Source organism: Drosophila grimshawi, unplaced genomic scaffold (genome assembly GCF_018153295.1).
Source record: "Drosophila grimshawi isolate 15287-2541.00 unplaced genomic scaffold, ASM1815329v1 contig_1377, whole genome shotgun sequence".
Lineage (NCBI taxonomy): Eukaryota > Metazoa > Arthropoda > Insecta > Diptera > Drosophilidae > Drosophila > Drosophila grimshawi.
In genome coordinates this window covers 8,879,782-8,890,693 of record NW_025062900.1, presented here as the reverse complement: position 1 = coordinate 8,890,693, position 10,912 = coordinate 8,879,782, and the positions used below count along the sequence as shown (strand labels likewise).

General features: G+C 38.6%; 1 protein-coding gene across 1 annotated transcript; it reads right to left on the bottom strand.

Moving 5' to 3' along the window:
* Nucleotides 1–752: 752 nt before the first annotated feature.
* LOC6562232 (lipase 3) lies at nucleotides 753–10,154 on the bottom strand. The gene is made up of 5 exons (XM_001988696.2): nucleotides 9,523–10,154; nucleotides 3,736–3,913; nucleotides 3,197–3,558; nucleotides 2,954–3,112; nucleotides 753–1,767 (listed from the first exon to the last, which is right to left on the bottom strand). The coding sequence occupies exons 1-5, from the start codon at nucleotides 9,760–9,762 to the stop codon at nucleotides 1,099–1,101; spliced, it is 1,608 nt and encodes a 535-aa protein (XP_001988732.1). The 5' UTR covers nucleotides 9,763–10,154; the 3' UTR covers nucleotides 753–1,098.
* Nucleotides 10,155–10,912: the final 758 nt, after the last annotated feature.

The following is a 10,912-nucleotide window of genomic DNA, read 5'->3' as shown; positions in this document are numbered from 1 at the left end:
ACGAATGGAGTTGAGAGTCCCATTGCAGGTGAGCAATGCTCGTTGCTTGCCTGTTTATTTAGCAACAGTGCACGAGATAAGTTAGCTTACCGTTTATACGACTTAATATAGCAACAGTCGGATCCTGAGCGGGTGCACGTCCTGTTGCTGCATTTCTTTGGCGACTCGCAAATGGCGCCCAGAGGACGACGACAAATGATGGCAATTCATTTGCCATGCGGCTTAAACTTGTCTTTTGAAGTGCGCAACTATTGCATCCAGAACAGAAAAGAAGAGCAGCAGGAATTGCTGCAGAGACTGCCTGCGGCGCCCCCAGCTGCGATGGATAAACTTTTCGCGCTGCTTGTCGCAATGAGTTGCGTTTTAAGTTGCAATTAAGTGTCGGGCTGTCTCCTTGTCATTGAATTGTCTGCGGTTTGCAATTCGCAGCAACAGCTGCCAAACGCGACTTGCTGCACGTGTTTTAAAATGCGCCAAACACTCGCATTAATTTTGTTGCCTACTTTCAGGCGGTTTCTTTTTGTTAGCCAACACATAAATTGTGATATTTGTCACATGCTATTCGGCATAAGGTTTCATAAAAAGTCATTCTGGAAATGCATTGTGGGTTATTATAATCTAAAGACGACGAAATAGTGCAACGCATAGCAAATATATTTTTAGTTCCTTTCTCATTTGCAGCAAAAATGTATTTTTTCTATTGTTCGGCAAAATTAGCTACTATCAAAAGCTTGGAAAATCATCTTAAATATATCTTTATTATTAAGAGTTACATAAATTTGTACACATACATAAATAACATAAAACATTTGAAATGTGGGTAACATGGAGAGGGGAATACTTAGTAAATAGATGTTTGTTGTTGATTTGGCTGGCTTATTGGATGAGGAGGGGTTTTGTGTGTGCACTGAGTCAAGAATATAATGATAATATTGTGTGTATTGTATGGATGCTGGGCGTGCCTGAGTTGGTGTTGTTGCATCTGCAGCCAGACGCTGGGATCAGAGCATATATTTTGTTAAAATGTCATCACAGTCAAATGAAATTACACAAGAGAGAACCTTGCCCGCTGCACATCGCTGCTGGGTGTCAGATAAGTCACGCTACGTCCAATGCTGATGTGGTTGTTGCGGTATCAACAACATCTTCCATCGTTGTTGCCGTTTCTTCTATCGACGCTGTTGTTGTTATTGTCGCTGGCATTGTTGTTGGTGTTGTTGTGGCAGCTGGTATAGGTAACTCCTCGTCCAGCATATGAGGCAAGTGAACATTGGGCGGCAGAGCTGATTGGAGCGTTGTCTGCATTTGTATTTGATTCTGGAACTGCTGGCGCTGCAGCTGCATGGCCAGGAAACTGGCCAAATTGGCTGTCAACTTGGCCCTGTGGTTCTCAACGCGTCGTATATTCCGTACCAGACGATTGTAGACCAGCGGCTTCACATCGATGGCCCACAGAAAGTCTAAGTGATTGAAGCGCTCCATCGGCACCAGATACTTATCTATCACATTAGGCAGCTCCCTCGCCAGCCGATCCACACCCGTCGTCGACACGAGCAGATCATTCACGGAGTAATACAATGCCACCGGCACCTTCACACGTGATAGATCGTAATCCGGCGGCGTCATGCGATTGTATTCCAGTTGATTCCTCAAATATCCTCGATCGAATTTACGGAAGTGTCCCGACTTCATCAGTTGACCAAAGTGCTCCAATTGCTTGATCGAGGCACCAGACGGAGTATGGCTAAGCATTACAGGTAGCATTGTCTAAAGGGTAGATAATAACAATATTATTAAATCAACTTTAATAAAATACACAATTTTCTAATGAGTTAGGAGATATTCGAGCTTAATTCATGTACAGGGATGGTTCCAAATTTTCCACAGTCATCATTTAGGATTATATTTAAGTAAAATTTTTATTTCATCGCCCAACCATGTTACGTGAATACTTGACAATGCTGACCTGCCTCTCCCATCTAACGCCCCGCAAATACATAGATGCCATGGTCAAAGGGTCATGTGGTTAAAGGGTTGAAATGTAGATAATTTGCATAGCTTGTCGCTTATTTGGCTAGTCATCGTTTTGCTGTTTGCCTGTGCCAGTCAATTATGTTAAATTCCCACCTCCTACCCTAAAACAACAAGGCGATGTGACGCCACCCAATTGCATTGTAGATAATAACATTATAGCACACACAATACACCTGCTGTTCATGTTGTGCATGTAATTTAAGCATCCACTGTACCCATTTGTGGGTCATAATTTCAAATCTGCGGGTGTTCAATTTGCAGTCACTTGTAGCCAACAAGTAACTATCATATTTGGATTAGTTAATGAAGCGCTTGGTTGGTCTAGACCAGACAAATAGAAAGAGATGCAGAGGAGAGAAAAGTAAGGTGATCAAGTATTCTGGTCACAAAATACTGTTCTGTACCGAGCTGTTTAGGAATTTCAATTTGTAAACAGAAATGAAGGCTGATATAAATTGGATCGTGCTTGAAAGTAAATTAGTTTCTTCAAATCTGAAACCCACTTTTTGGTTTTCAATTCCAACCTGGAGCCTCTTGATGCCAGTTTTGTTTTTTCCGACTTCTCTTCGGTTTTCCGGTTGTTTGACGGATTAACGAACTAAATATTTCAAATAGTTACTGTAATTAGATACAAACTGACCCCTTCAATGGCCTTTCCATCACATTCTATCAGTTCGATGGGCTAACATACTGCATCTACCGCAATGGTTACCCTAATTAAGTGCCAACTTAATGAAGATATTCGCCTGAGTCAAAAACGGAACGAAATGAAAAAAAAAAAAAATCGACAACTGTAGCAGGAACGATGGGTAATCGAATGTGAAAATGGAAAATTCAAATCGTTGTCCACAAAAATGTTGGGCAAAACACGGAAAATGCCTGAAACAGGTGCTGGAGCTGGAGGTGTTGGCCACATTACCTTGTTCAGCTGTTCGGAATTGTAGCCTGCGACCAGAAACAGGATATTCGAGCAGACATCCTGCGTCATGGCATTGTCGTGGCATACAACCTGACTGTGGTCCACAAGGAATTTTGTGTTGGGCATGAATTCCGTGATGCGCAGCATTCGCGTTGCAGCCTGCAAAATAATCCCCAACAGAAAAACGAAAACAAAAAACCCATTTAAATCGTATCAAGAGAATGCAAAATATTCACCATTTACCGTTAGGAAATCCAGGAATAAAACGAGTGTTCGAAACAGCGGACTTTTCATATCGTGAATGTAGGCAATGGGCGCTAATGCGTGCATTGATGTGATTTTCTGCGAATAGGCCGGCTGCTCGGAGCACAACACCCAAAAGATGGCGGTGCCCTGGGAGTGGCCAATATAATGCAGCTGCTCGTAGCCCGTTTTGCTCAGTATATAGTCAATATTCGCGGGTAAATCATATTTGCCCATCTCGTGGAACGTAAAGTCCCAGAACTCCTGATAGTCGCTGTTGAGGCTCGTGTGATTTTTTGAATAGCGATTTCCACGCGAATTACCCATCCACACATCATAGCCCAGATCGGAAAGCATATAACCTAAAAAGAAAAATATTTGCGTTATTATTTGCATTTAATATTTCCAATTACTTTAAATTACAGCATATGACATATCTATCAAATAAAATTCACACTTTTGAAAGTGAATTTGTTGTCAAAAGTAATTGGAATTAATATATTTAAAATGATATGCCATATTTAGTACTCTTCACTCACCCAATCCCGACTTTGGACCCATTAGCACCCATGTAGCTGAGGTATCCAGTATGCCGTGCATTAGCAGCACTGGCTGAGCTCCTTTCTTTGGTATGCGATGCATTTCCAGTATGTATCCATCCTTGGTAACCACGGTGTGCGTCTCCGATGGATACCCGTATTTGCGTATTAATTTCGGCTGTCCAAAGAGACCACCGATGAAGGAAAAAAAAAAATGAGAAAACCAAACAAGAAAAATTCCATTAGAATCGCAAGGGCAAGTCATGGCAGTGTGAAATTGAGTTGCTGCAGCTCAGCCCTTTGCATCCTTTCATTCCCTTCAGTAGCCTTTTTTCAGCTTTTCCAATTTGCATAGCTCTGCCGCGCAGGTGGCGTTGTTGTCGGTGCCAGCAGCGACATTTTGTGGGCCCAAACCACTGCAATTTGGGCTAATGAATTTTAATTTGTGGCATCAACAAGTTAAACAAGCCGATGATTCTTGCACACACTGCCTGCTGTCGTCATGCTGAATAATCAACTTATTCAACTTATATAAGACCTACTTGTTGGGAGAGTAAAAACAAATTTAATCTGCTGATTAGAATACGATTATTGAAAATAAACTGAAACAATGAAAGACATGAGTCTATAAAATCGACAAGCTTGGGGCACAAAATCCATCCAAAACAAGTTCAAATGTGAATGCGTATTTAAAGTAAAAAGTGTGTTTAAATAGCAAGCCAATTGCACTTTAAGTAAGAAAGATGAAAATGTTGAATTTCGTAGAAGTTTACAAGTGGCTCTCAAAATTTCAAGCTTCAGGTCGATGCCTTAATTTAGCAGTTAACCTGTAACGCATTTCAAAATCGGGTATTTTTCGAACGATTCCTTCAAAATTGAATCACGTTTTCTGCGGCAAAAATATTTTCTTTATTAACACCGAAAATCAAATCAAGTTCTAAAAAGTTTATCATAATAAATTTTTGGAAAACCACAAGCTGTCAAATATCATAAATATCATTGAGTATTCCGCATAAGAATTATATTCGAGGTGACGCAGCTAGCAGAAGAGTCACGTATTACGCATACGCTGAGTATGACGGCATACATGCAAACTTGTACCTCTCTTTTTCCGCCTGTACATAATGTTTATAGACTTTTAATGTTTCGTGATAAATTTGATAAGTCTGTGTAGAGTTATACAATCGTTGGTGTGTTTCAGTTTTTTTTTACTCTTTGAGGGGTGCCGAAATAATTGTTGGCTTATAAAACAATAGTTAAAAAATGTATAAAACACGCGATTACACAAAAGCAGAGAGAGAGAGAGAGAGAGACAGAGCAAGAGAGCAAACAATAGAGAAAGAGCGAGCAGGAGAATGAGAGAGTAAGAAAGCATGCATAAAATACAAACAGTTGAAGCTGTTTGGCATTTTAATTAACCTTGGCAGCGAATCGGAATAGCCACAGCTGAGCAGCAGCAGCAACAACAGCCAAACGCTCATTTAATAAGTATTAACAATTGCATTGGCCAACTGACTTTGCCGGCTGGTTGGCCAACATGAGGAAGTGGTACCACGAACTGAGCCACTGAAATATTTCTTTCCTTTTCCAAACTCTTGCTAATGTTGGGGCATATATTTTAGGTGTTTTTTTTTTATCTTTTATTTTTTTGGCAATTTCCTAGCGTCTTTGTTATGCAATTTCTTTTGTAGTTTCTTTTAAAAATATGCATACAAAGAATAAAAGGCCTGGGCTGCGTTATTTCAACAGCTGGCCACACTGTAAGCTTTTGTTTTTCTTGGCAAATAGCCGCTTTACACACTTTGCGTGCTGGCCAAAATGGCACAACCAATATTTGCTCAAGCCATAAGGCGTTGGTTGGTAAAGATGTTAAAATGACCAAATACTGCCAAGTTGCAGTCGCATCTCCCAAGTAGCTGGGAGGAGACGATGGCGATCTCTTCCCCTCACCCATTGACTAACCGCATGGTGTTGGAAAATTTGAAAAGCTGTTGAAATTTACGCAAAATGTTTAGCAATCGAAAAGCAACAAGTTGCAGTTATTCATTTTTTTTTGTTTTTCTTACAAATAAAGTTATTAAATTGCAGGTAATAAATCTTATTATATATGTTAAAAATGTTGGCAATCGTTGTAAAATGTTTTTTATTATTTTAGCTAATTTTTTCCTCTAAAAAAAAACAATTATAAGCAGCTTTGAGGCATTTGGACAACGCTTTTATTATTAAGACTAAAGTACTGAATTTTAATTTAACTTTACTGCCAACAAATATAAATTTAAATATTTTATTGGCATTTAATTGCGAGTTTCTGAAATTTTGATTGACTAACTGACAACTTCTAAAAGTAAATACAAACTTTTTATGCATGAAAAAATCGCCAGCAATTAATTCAAAAACTCACTGTGAAAAGAGCTATAAAAATATTGCACAAATATTCAAATATTTATGTTAGCTCCAATTTGAACATATTAAAAACTGTAATACAAAAAATTAAATAGTAAACAAGAGCAAAGTAAACAAATAAAAATGCAGAGTCAAAAACTATAATTAAATAAATGCGAATACATCGAAAGAGGGAGTTAAATGTACTGCGACCGATGTCAATATGAAAATTATTTCAAACTTTTGCTACTTATAATTTTTCGTTGAAATTTCATGGAATTTGCCGTGTCGCTAATTAAACTAAGTGTTTTTTTTTTTAGCGAAAATAATAAAATTGTTATCACCTAAAGTATAATCTACACCTTTCATATTTTGGTCGCATCATGACCCACATAATTTAAGTGTATTGTGGTGGTTTGTGTCCATGCTAAGTGCAAATGAGTGTGTGCTGGGCGGCTTTAAGGCGGGGCTGTTAGCTTTATGTTTATACACGCATTCGCTGTTGTTGTTATTATTATTGTTTATCCAAGCTTTTGTAGAGTCAATGCAAATTTATGATTGTATATTGTATTTGTTGAAGTGTTTTTTGGGCCGAGCTCATTTGCATAAAACACTTTTGATTTCTCGTGATGCGTTGCGGTTGTGCCGCAAGGAAATCGAGCCACTTTTGGTTTCCCTCAATATCGATCTTAGCATTGCTGATTTTGTAACTAACCTTGATATTGACTTCTCTTTTCATGTTTGTCTGTCGTGCACTTCGGCATCATCATAATAATCTTTGTCATTATAATTGCCCGGCAGCTGTTCGAAACGTCTCGACTGAGTCCCAACCAGTTTGTCTTGAGTGTATTTGTACATATATATCATATATTTCTTGTCTCGAATTTGGCACGGTTTGAATTTGCTATACTATGGTGGCCTGACATCAATATAATGGCATCAAAACACAAAGGTTAATCACATTTGAACTTTTGTCTCAAACCGCTCAATTTAGTTAAATAGCATAAGCGCAGAGCGCACTTATCACAGTTATTTTGACTAATTGGGTTTTAAATTAAATACAACTTTTAATGCCTTCAATCTTAAAAGCTATTTGGAATTTTTTTTAAAGCAATTATATTTCTTTTGCGCTGTCTAAGTAAATATAAAGTATTTGCAATATTTTCGCAATGTGTACATTACCTACAAGTGTACATTTAAAAAGATTTACTGTATAATTAAAGATGATGCATGCTAAATGCCACTTTAATCTCTGATTACTTTCCTTTATTATGGTCATAATTCCAGACACATTTAAACTGTCCATTTGTCAAACTACGTAATCAAGTTGATGACAACAATTTGCAAATTTGTTCACATTTGGCATGCGAAAACTATGCGGAAACTCTTCAAATTCAAATTAAGACACTGCCAAAACCTAAAAACAGAAAAGAAAAACAAAGGCAAATGCCCCAAAGTAAACCAAACCTAACAACAGAAAAATTATAATAGAAACGAACGAAGAAAAAAAAGAAGAAAAAAACACTGTTGCAATCGCATTTCCTTATTGTTGTGATGTGTAGAGCACAAAGTGCTGACTTTCCTAGATAATGGAGACCAGAAACATGGGTCGGAGACATTGTCCCCGAGCTGGGCACGGAAAATACGGTACGGTAAGTGTTGGGCTCGTGAAGCGAGGTCTCCTAACCCATATTTCAAAGTCAGTCAGCCAGTCGACAGGTTAGCCTAATTGCATGTTGATTATTATGAGTGTGTGTGTGTGTGAGAGAGAGTGGTGTGTGTGTGTGTGTGTTTGAGTGTGCATAGTTGACAATTTTCAATTTGTTATTGCTGCCATTAAAAGGTGTCTCTCACTCCCCACTCCAAGGCGATTATGCAATTGGCAACGTGCAGAAATTGTTGAAGAGTTTGTTGGGCTTTTGCCTTTTTAGTTCGCCAAGCTTGTTGTTCGCATTTGAAAGCCGAGCCATGACTTTGCATAAGATTCAGTTTCGGTTTCAGTTTCAGTTTAAGACTTTTATATCGTTACCCGGTTGACAATGCTCGTATATCTATCTCTCTGTCAGGTTTAAAACGCACGTAAATCGCATAATGCACGTTACATTATCACGTAACTTCACCCCTTCCACACCCTTTTACACCTTCTTGCCCTCTTCTATTTGGTAATGTCACTGGTGTTGTTGTTGTATCTACTGCTGTTTGGCATGTGGTTAATAATTTTGTATTTGACCAGTTTATTGGCTTTGTCAATTTTCGCCTGCTTGTCATTATTGAACATATTATTGAATTTGATGGCAACATGGCAACCCCACCCATAAAACTTGTTTGGTAATCCTCGGCAATATTTGCAGACTTTAAACTTTGCTCTTACCCTTGATGCTAAGCTGCCAAAATATAAAATAATAATAAAAATAGTAAATAATAAATACAGCAATTTTCTGTATTTTTAAGTGAATTTTTTAATTGACGTGAAATGCAAATTTCAGTTTAATTTCGGTGTGACCTTAAATAAAACCCAACAAAAAATAAACGCCGATTGCATTCAAAATAATGATGTGAAGGAAAACCGAACTTAAATTATCTAATTGCAGCTACATAAACTAGATGAACTAACGGCCAATAGGGCTTTAAGGTCAAGAGCCACATTAGTTTAATTAAATAATTTTCAATATATTTTAATTTTTTTCTAAGAAAGATCAAATTTTTCTCGCATTAGTCTCAAATTTGATGCATTGATGCATTTCTAGCCTCTGACTTGACTGACCTTCTTCAACAATTTATGCTTCTGATATTAAATTCTAGCAACTATTCCATAAAATACGCACGATTCAAAATGAAAAGTGGTATACTCGTATTAAAAAATGTAGAAATTGCACATAAACCAGCAGTCGTAGACAAAGTATAACTCAATAAAAAAGAACCGGCAAATGGCAATTGTCTGTGGCCAATAAATCGATTGTGAGTGCTTCACGTGCTGGCAGATGATTACAGAGACCTCTTGAGGGCAGTAGTAATAAAGTTCTGGCACTGAAACCCATGTAAAGCATGGGCGCAACAGAAGTCAACGAACTGCAGAAACTATAAATACAAAAATGAAGAAACTTTCTTTCTTGAACGAAAAGTGTGATGCGAGAAGTGAAAAAAATATATACACAAGTGTAAATTTGTTTAACATAGAAAAACTGTTGAGCCGAAATCATAACTAAAAAATCAAGTTGGTAGCTGCTGGAAAATGAGGAAAACCTCAACCGGTAACAATTAGGGTAACAGCAACAGCAACAGCAACAACAACAATAACCGTAATAACAATAACAATAACAAGTGTCAATGCTAACAACTCAAGCTTTAGTTGAGTTGCAGTTGACTCAGGTTACAACAGAGTGGTTTTTCGGGCAGATTACTTACAGTTATCAGCGAGGCATCTTCGAGCACATCGGACTTCAGGTTGCGACCGCCACCAGCCAGATTGGCATTGCTCGAGAGCAGGACGCTGTTGAGCAGATTCTTGAAGCTCAGCGAGCTGTAGCTGAAGGGCGAGAGTATTGTGAAGGCGCCGGCGCTGCCGCAAACCAACAATGCCGCAAGGCAGTGCAACAGCAGCGCCGTTGGCCATGGCCCAAACCCATACGCGCAATTCGTTCCCATCTGACAGAGTCACTGAGAGCAACAGCCAGAGATCGAGAGAGAAAGAGAGAGAGAGAGAGAATGTCTCCCTATACACTCACAAGCACGCACCACACTCACTCGGATAAAATTGGCAATGCAACAGTTGCTTGCACCTAAGCGTAACGATTACGTCGTTTTATAGCTGCTTAACAAAAAACTTCATTTGCAACACTTTTTTAATATGAATTTTTTTTAAATTAAACTGTGACAGCTGGCAACTGATTGCATTGGGGACATTCTCCGTGCAATCAAGGATATAAACGGAATCGTTATTGCAAATGATATATAAACAATATACGAGTTATCTACGCGCACGCGCTTCGAGCAAGTTTCACCTGCCAACCGATTTCCTGAAGTTTCGTTTCTCAACTGACTTGAAGCGATCGCCACGACTAACCAGACAGGCTAGGTTTGAGACAGGCAAGCGCTGCAGCAAGCTCGATGCCAACTTGTTGCAACTTGATGGCAAGTGATCAACTTTGTTGTTATTTTGTTGTTTTGTTGTTCATTTCGTTTGAGTAAGAGCTGCTATTTAAATTTGCTTACTCAAGTACAAGAAATTACAAAGATACTCGATCTGCTCTATGATTATCAGCACGCTGGAGGGGGTCCCTCAATTAGCACACTGTCAGAATGAACAGTTTTAGCAGTGGGCATTATTACAATTGACAAATAAAAGATACAATCTGTTGCATTAATATTATCTTAAGCATTTCCATTAAATGTGATATATTGTTCAATCATTTTACATTTAATTGTATCGTTTTACCTGATTCACATTTGTTTCAAATGATGTTTCATGGCCATATAAAGTCCATGATCTAGAGCTGCTGATCATCATGCGGCTGACCTGGCTCAAGGAATTGGCCCCACTTGAATGCATACAAGTAAAGTGTAAATTTCAGATCCAACATGTTCGACACCCCCATGCGACACACACAAACCGACCGAGCTAGTTTGCTTTATCTTTCAGACAACAAGACACAGATCTATTATATTATCAAGTTGTACGTTTGTTTTGTCTGCTGGCGACGCGGCGTGACGTTTGCTGTTGTTGTTATTATATTTTGTTTTGTATGCAGCGCGTGCCAAGCAAGTTTTTTGCCTAAGTCTTTCGTTTTTCGCACTC

Coding starts and splice junctions, on each gene's coding strand:
- LOC6562232 (XM_001988696.2), bottom strand. CDS start 9,762: ATGGGAACGAATTGCGCGTATGGGTTTGGGCCATGGCCAACGGCGCTG. Junction 3,559..3,735: donor GGGTCCAAAGTCGGGATTGG/GTGAGTGAAGAG, acceptor TTTTCTTTTTAG/GTTATATGCTTTCCGATCTG. Junction 1,768..2,953: donor ATTCCGAACAGCTGAACAAG/GTAATGTGGCCA, acceptor TCTACCCTTTAG/ACAATGCTACCTGTAATGCT.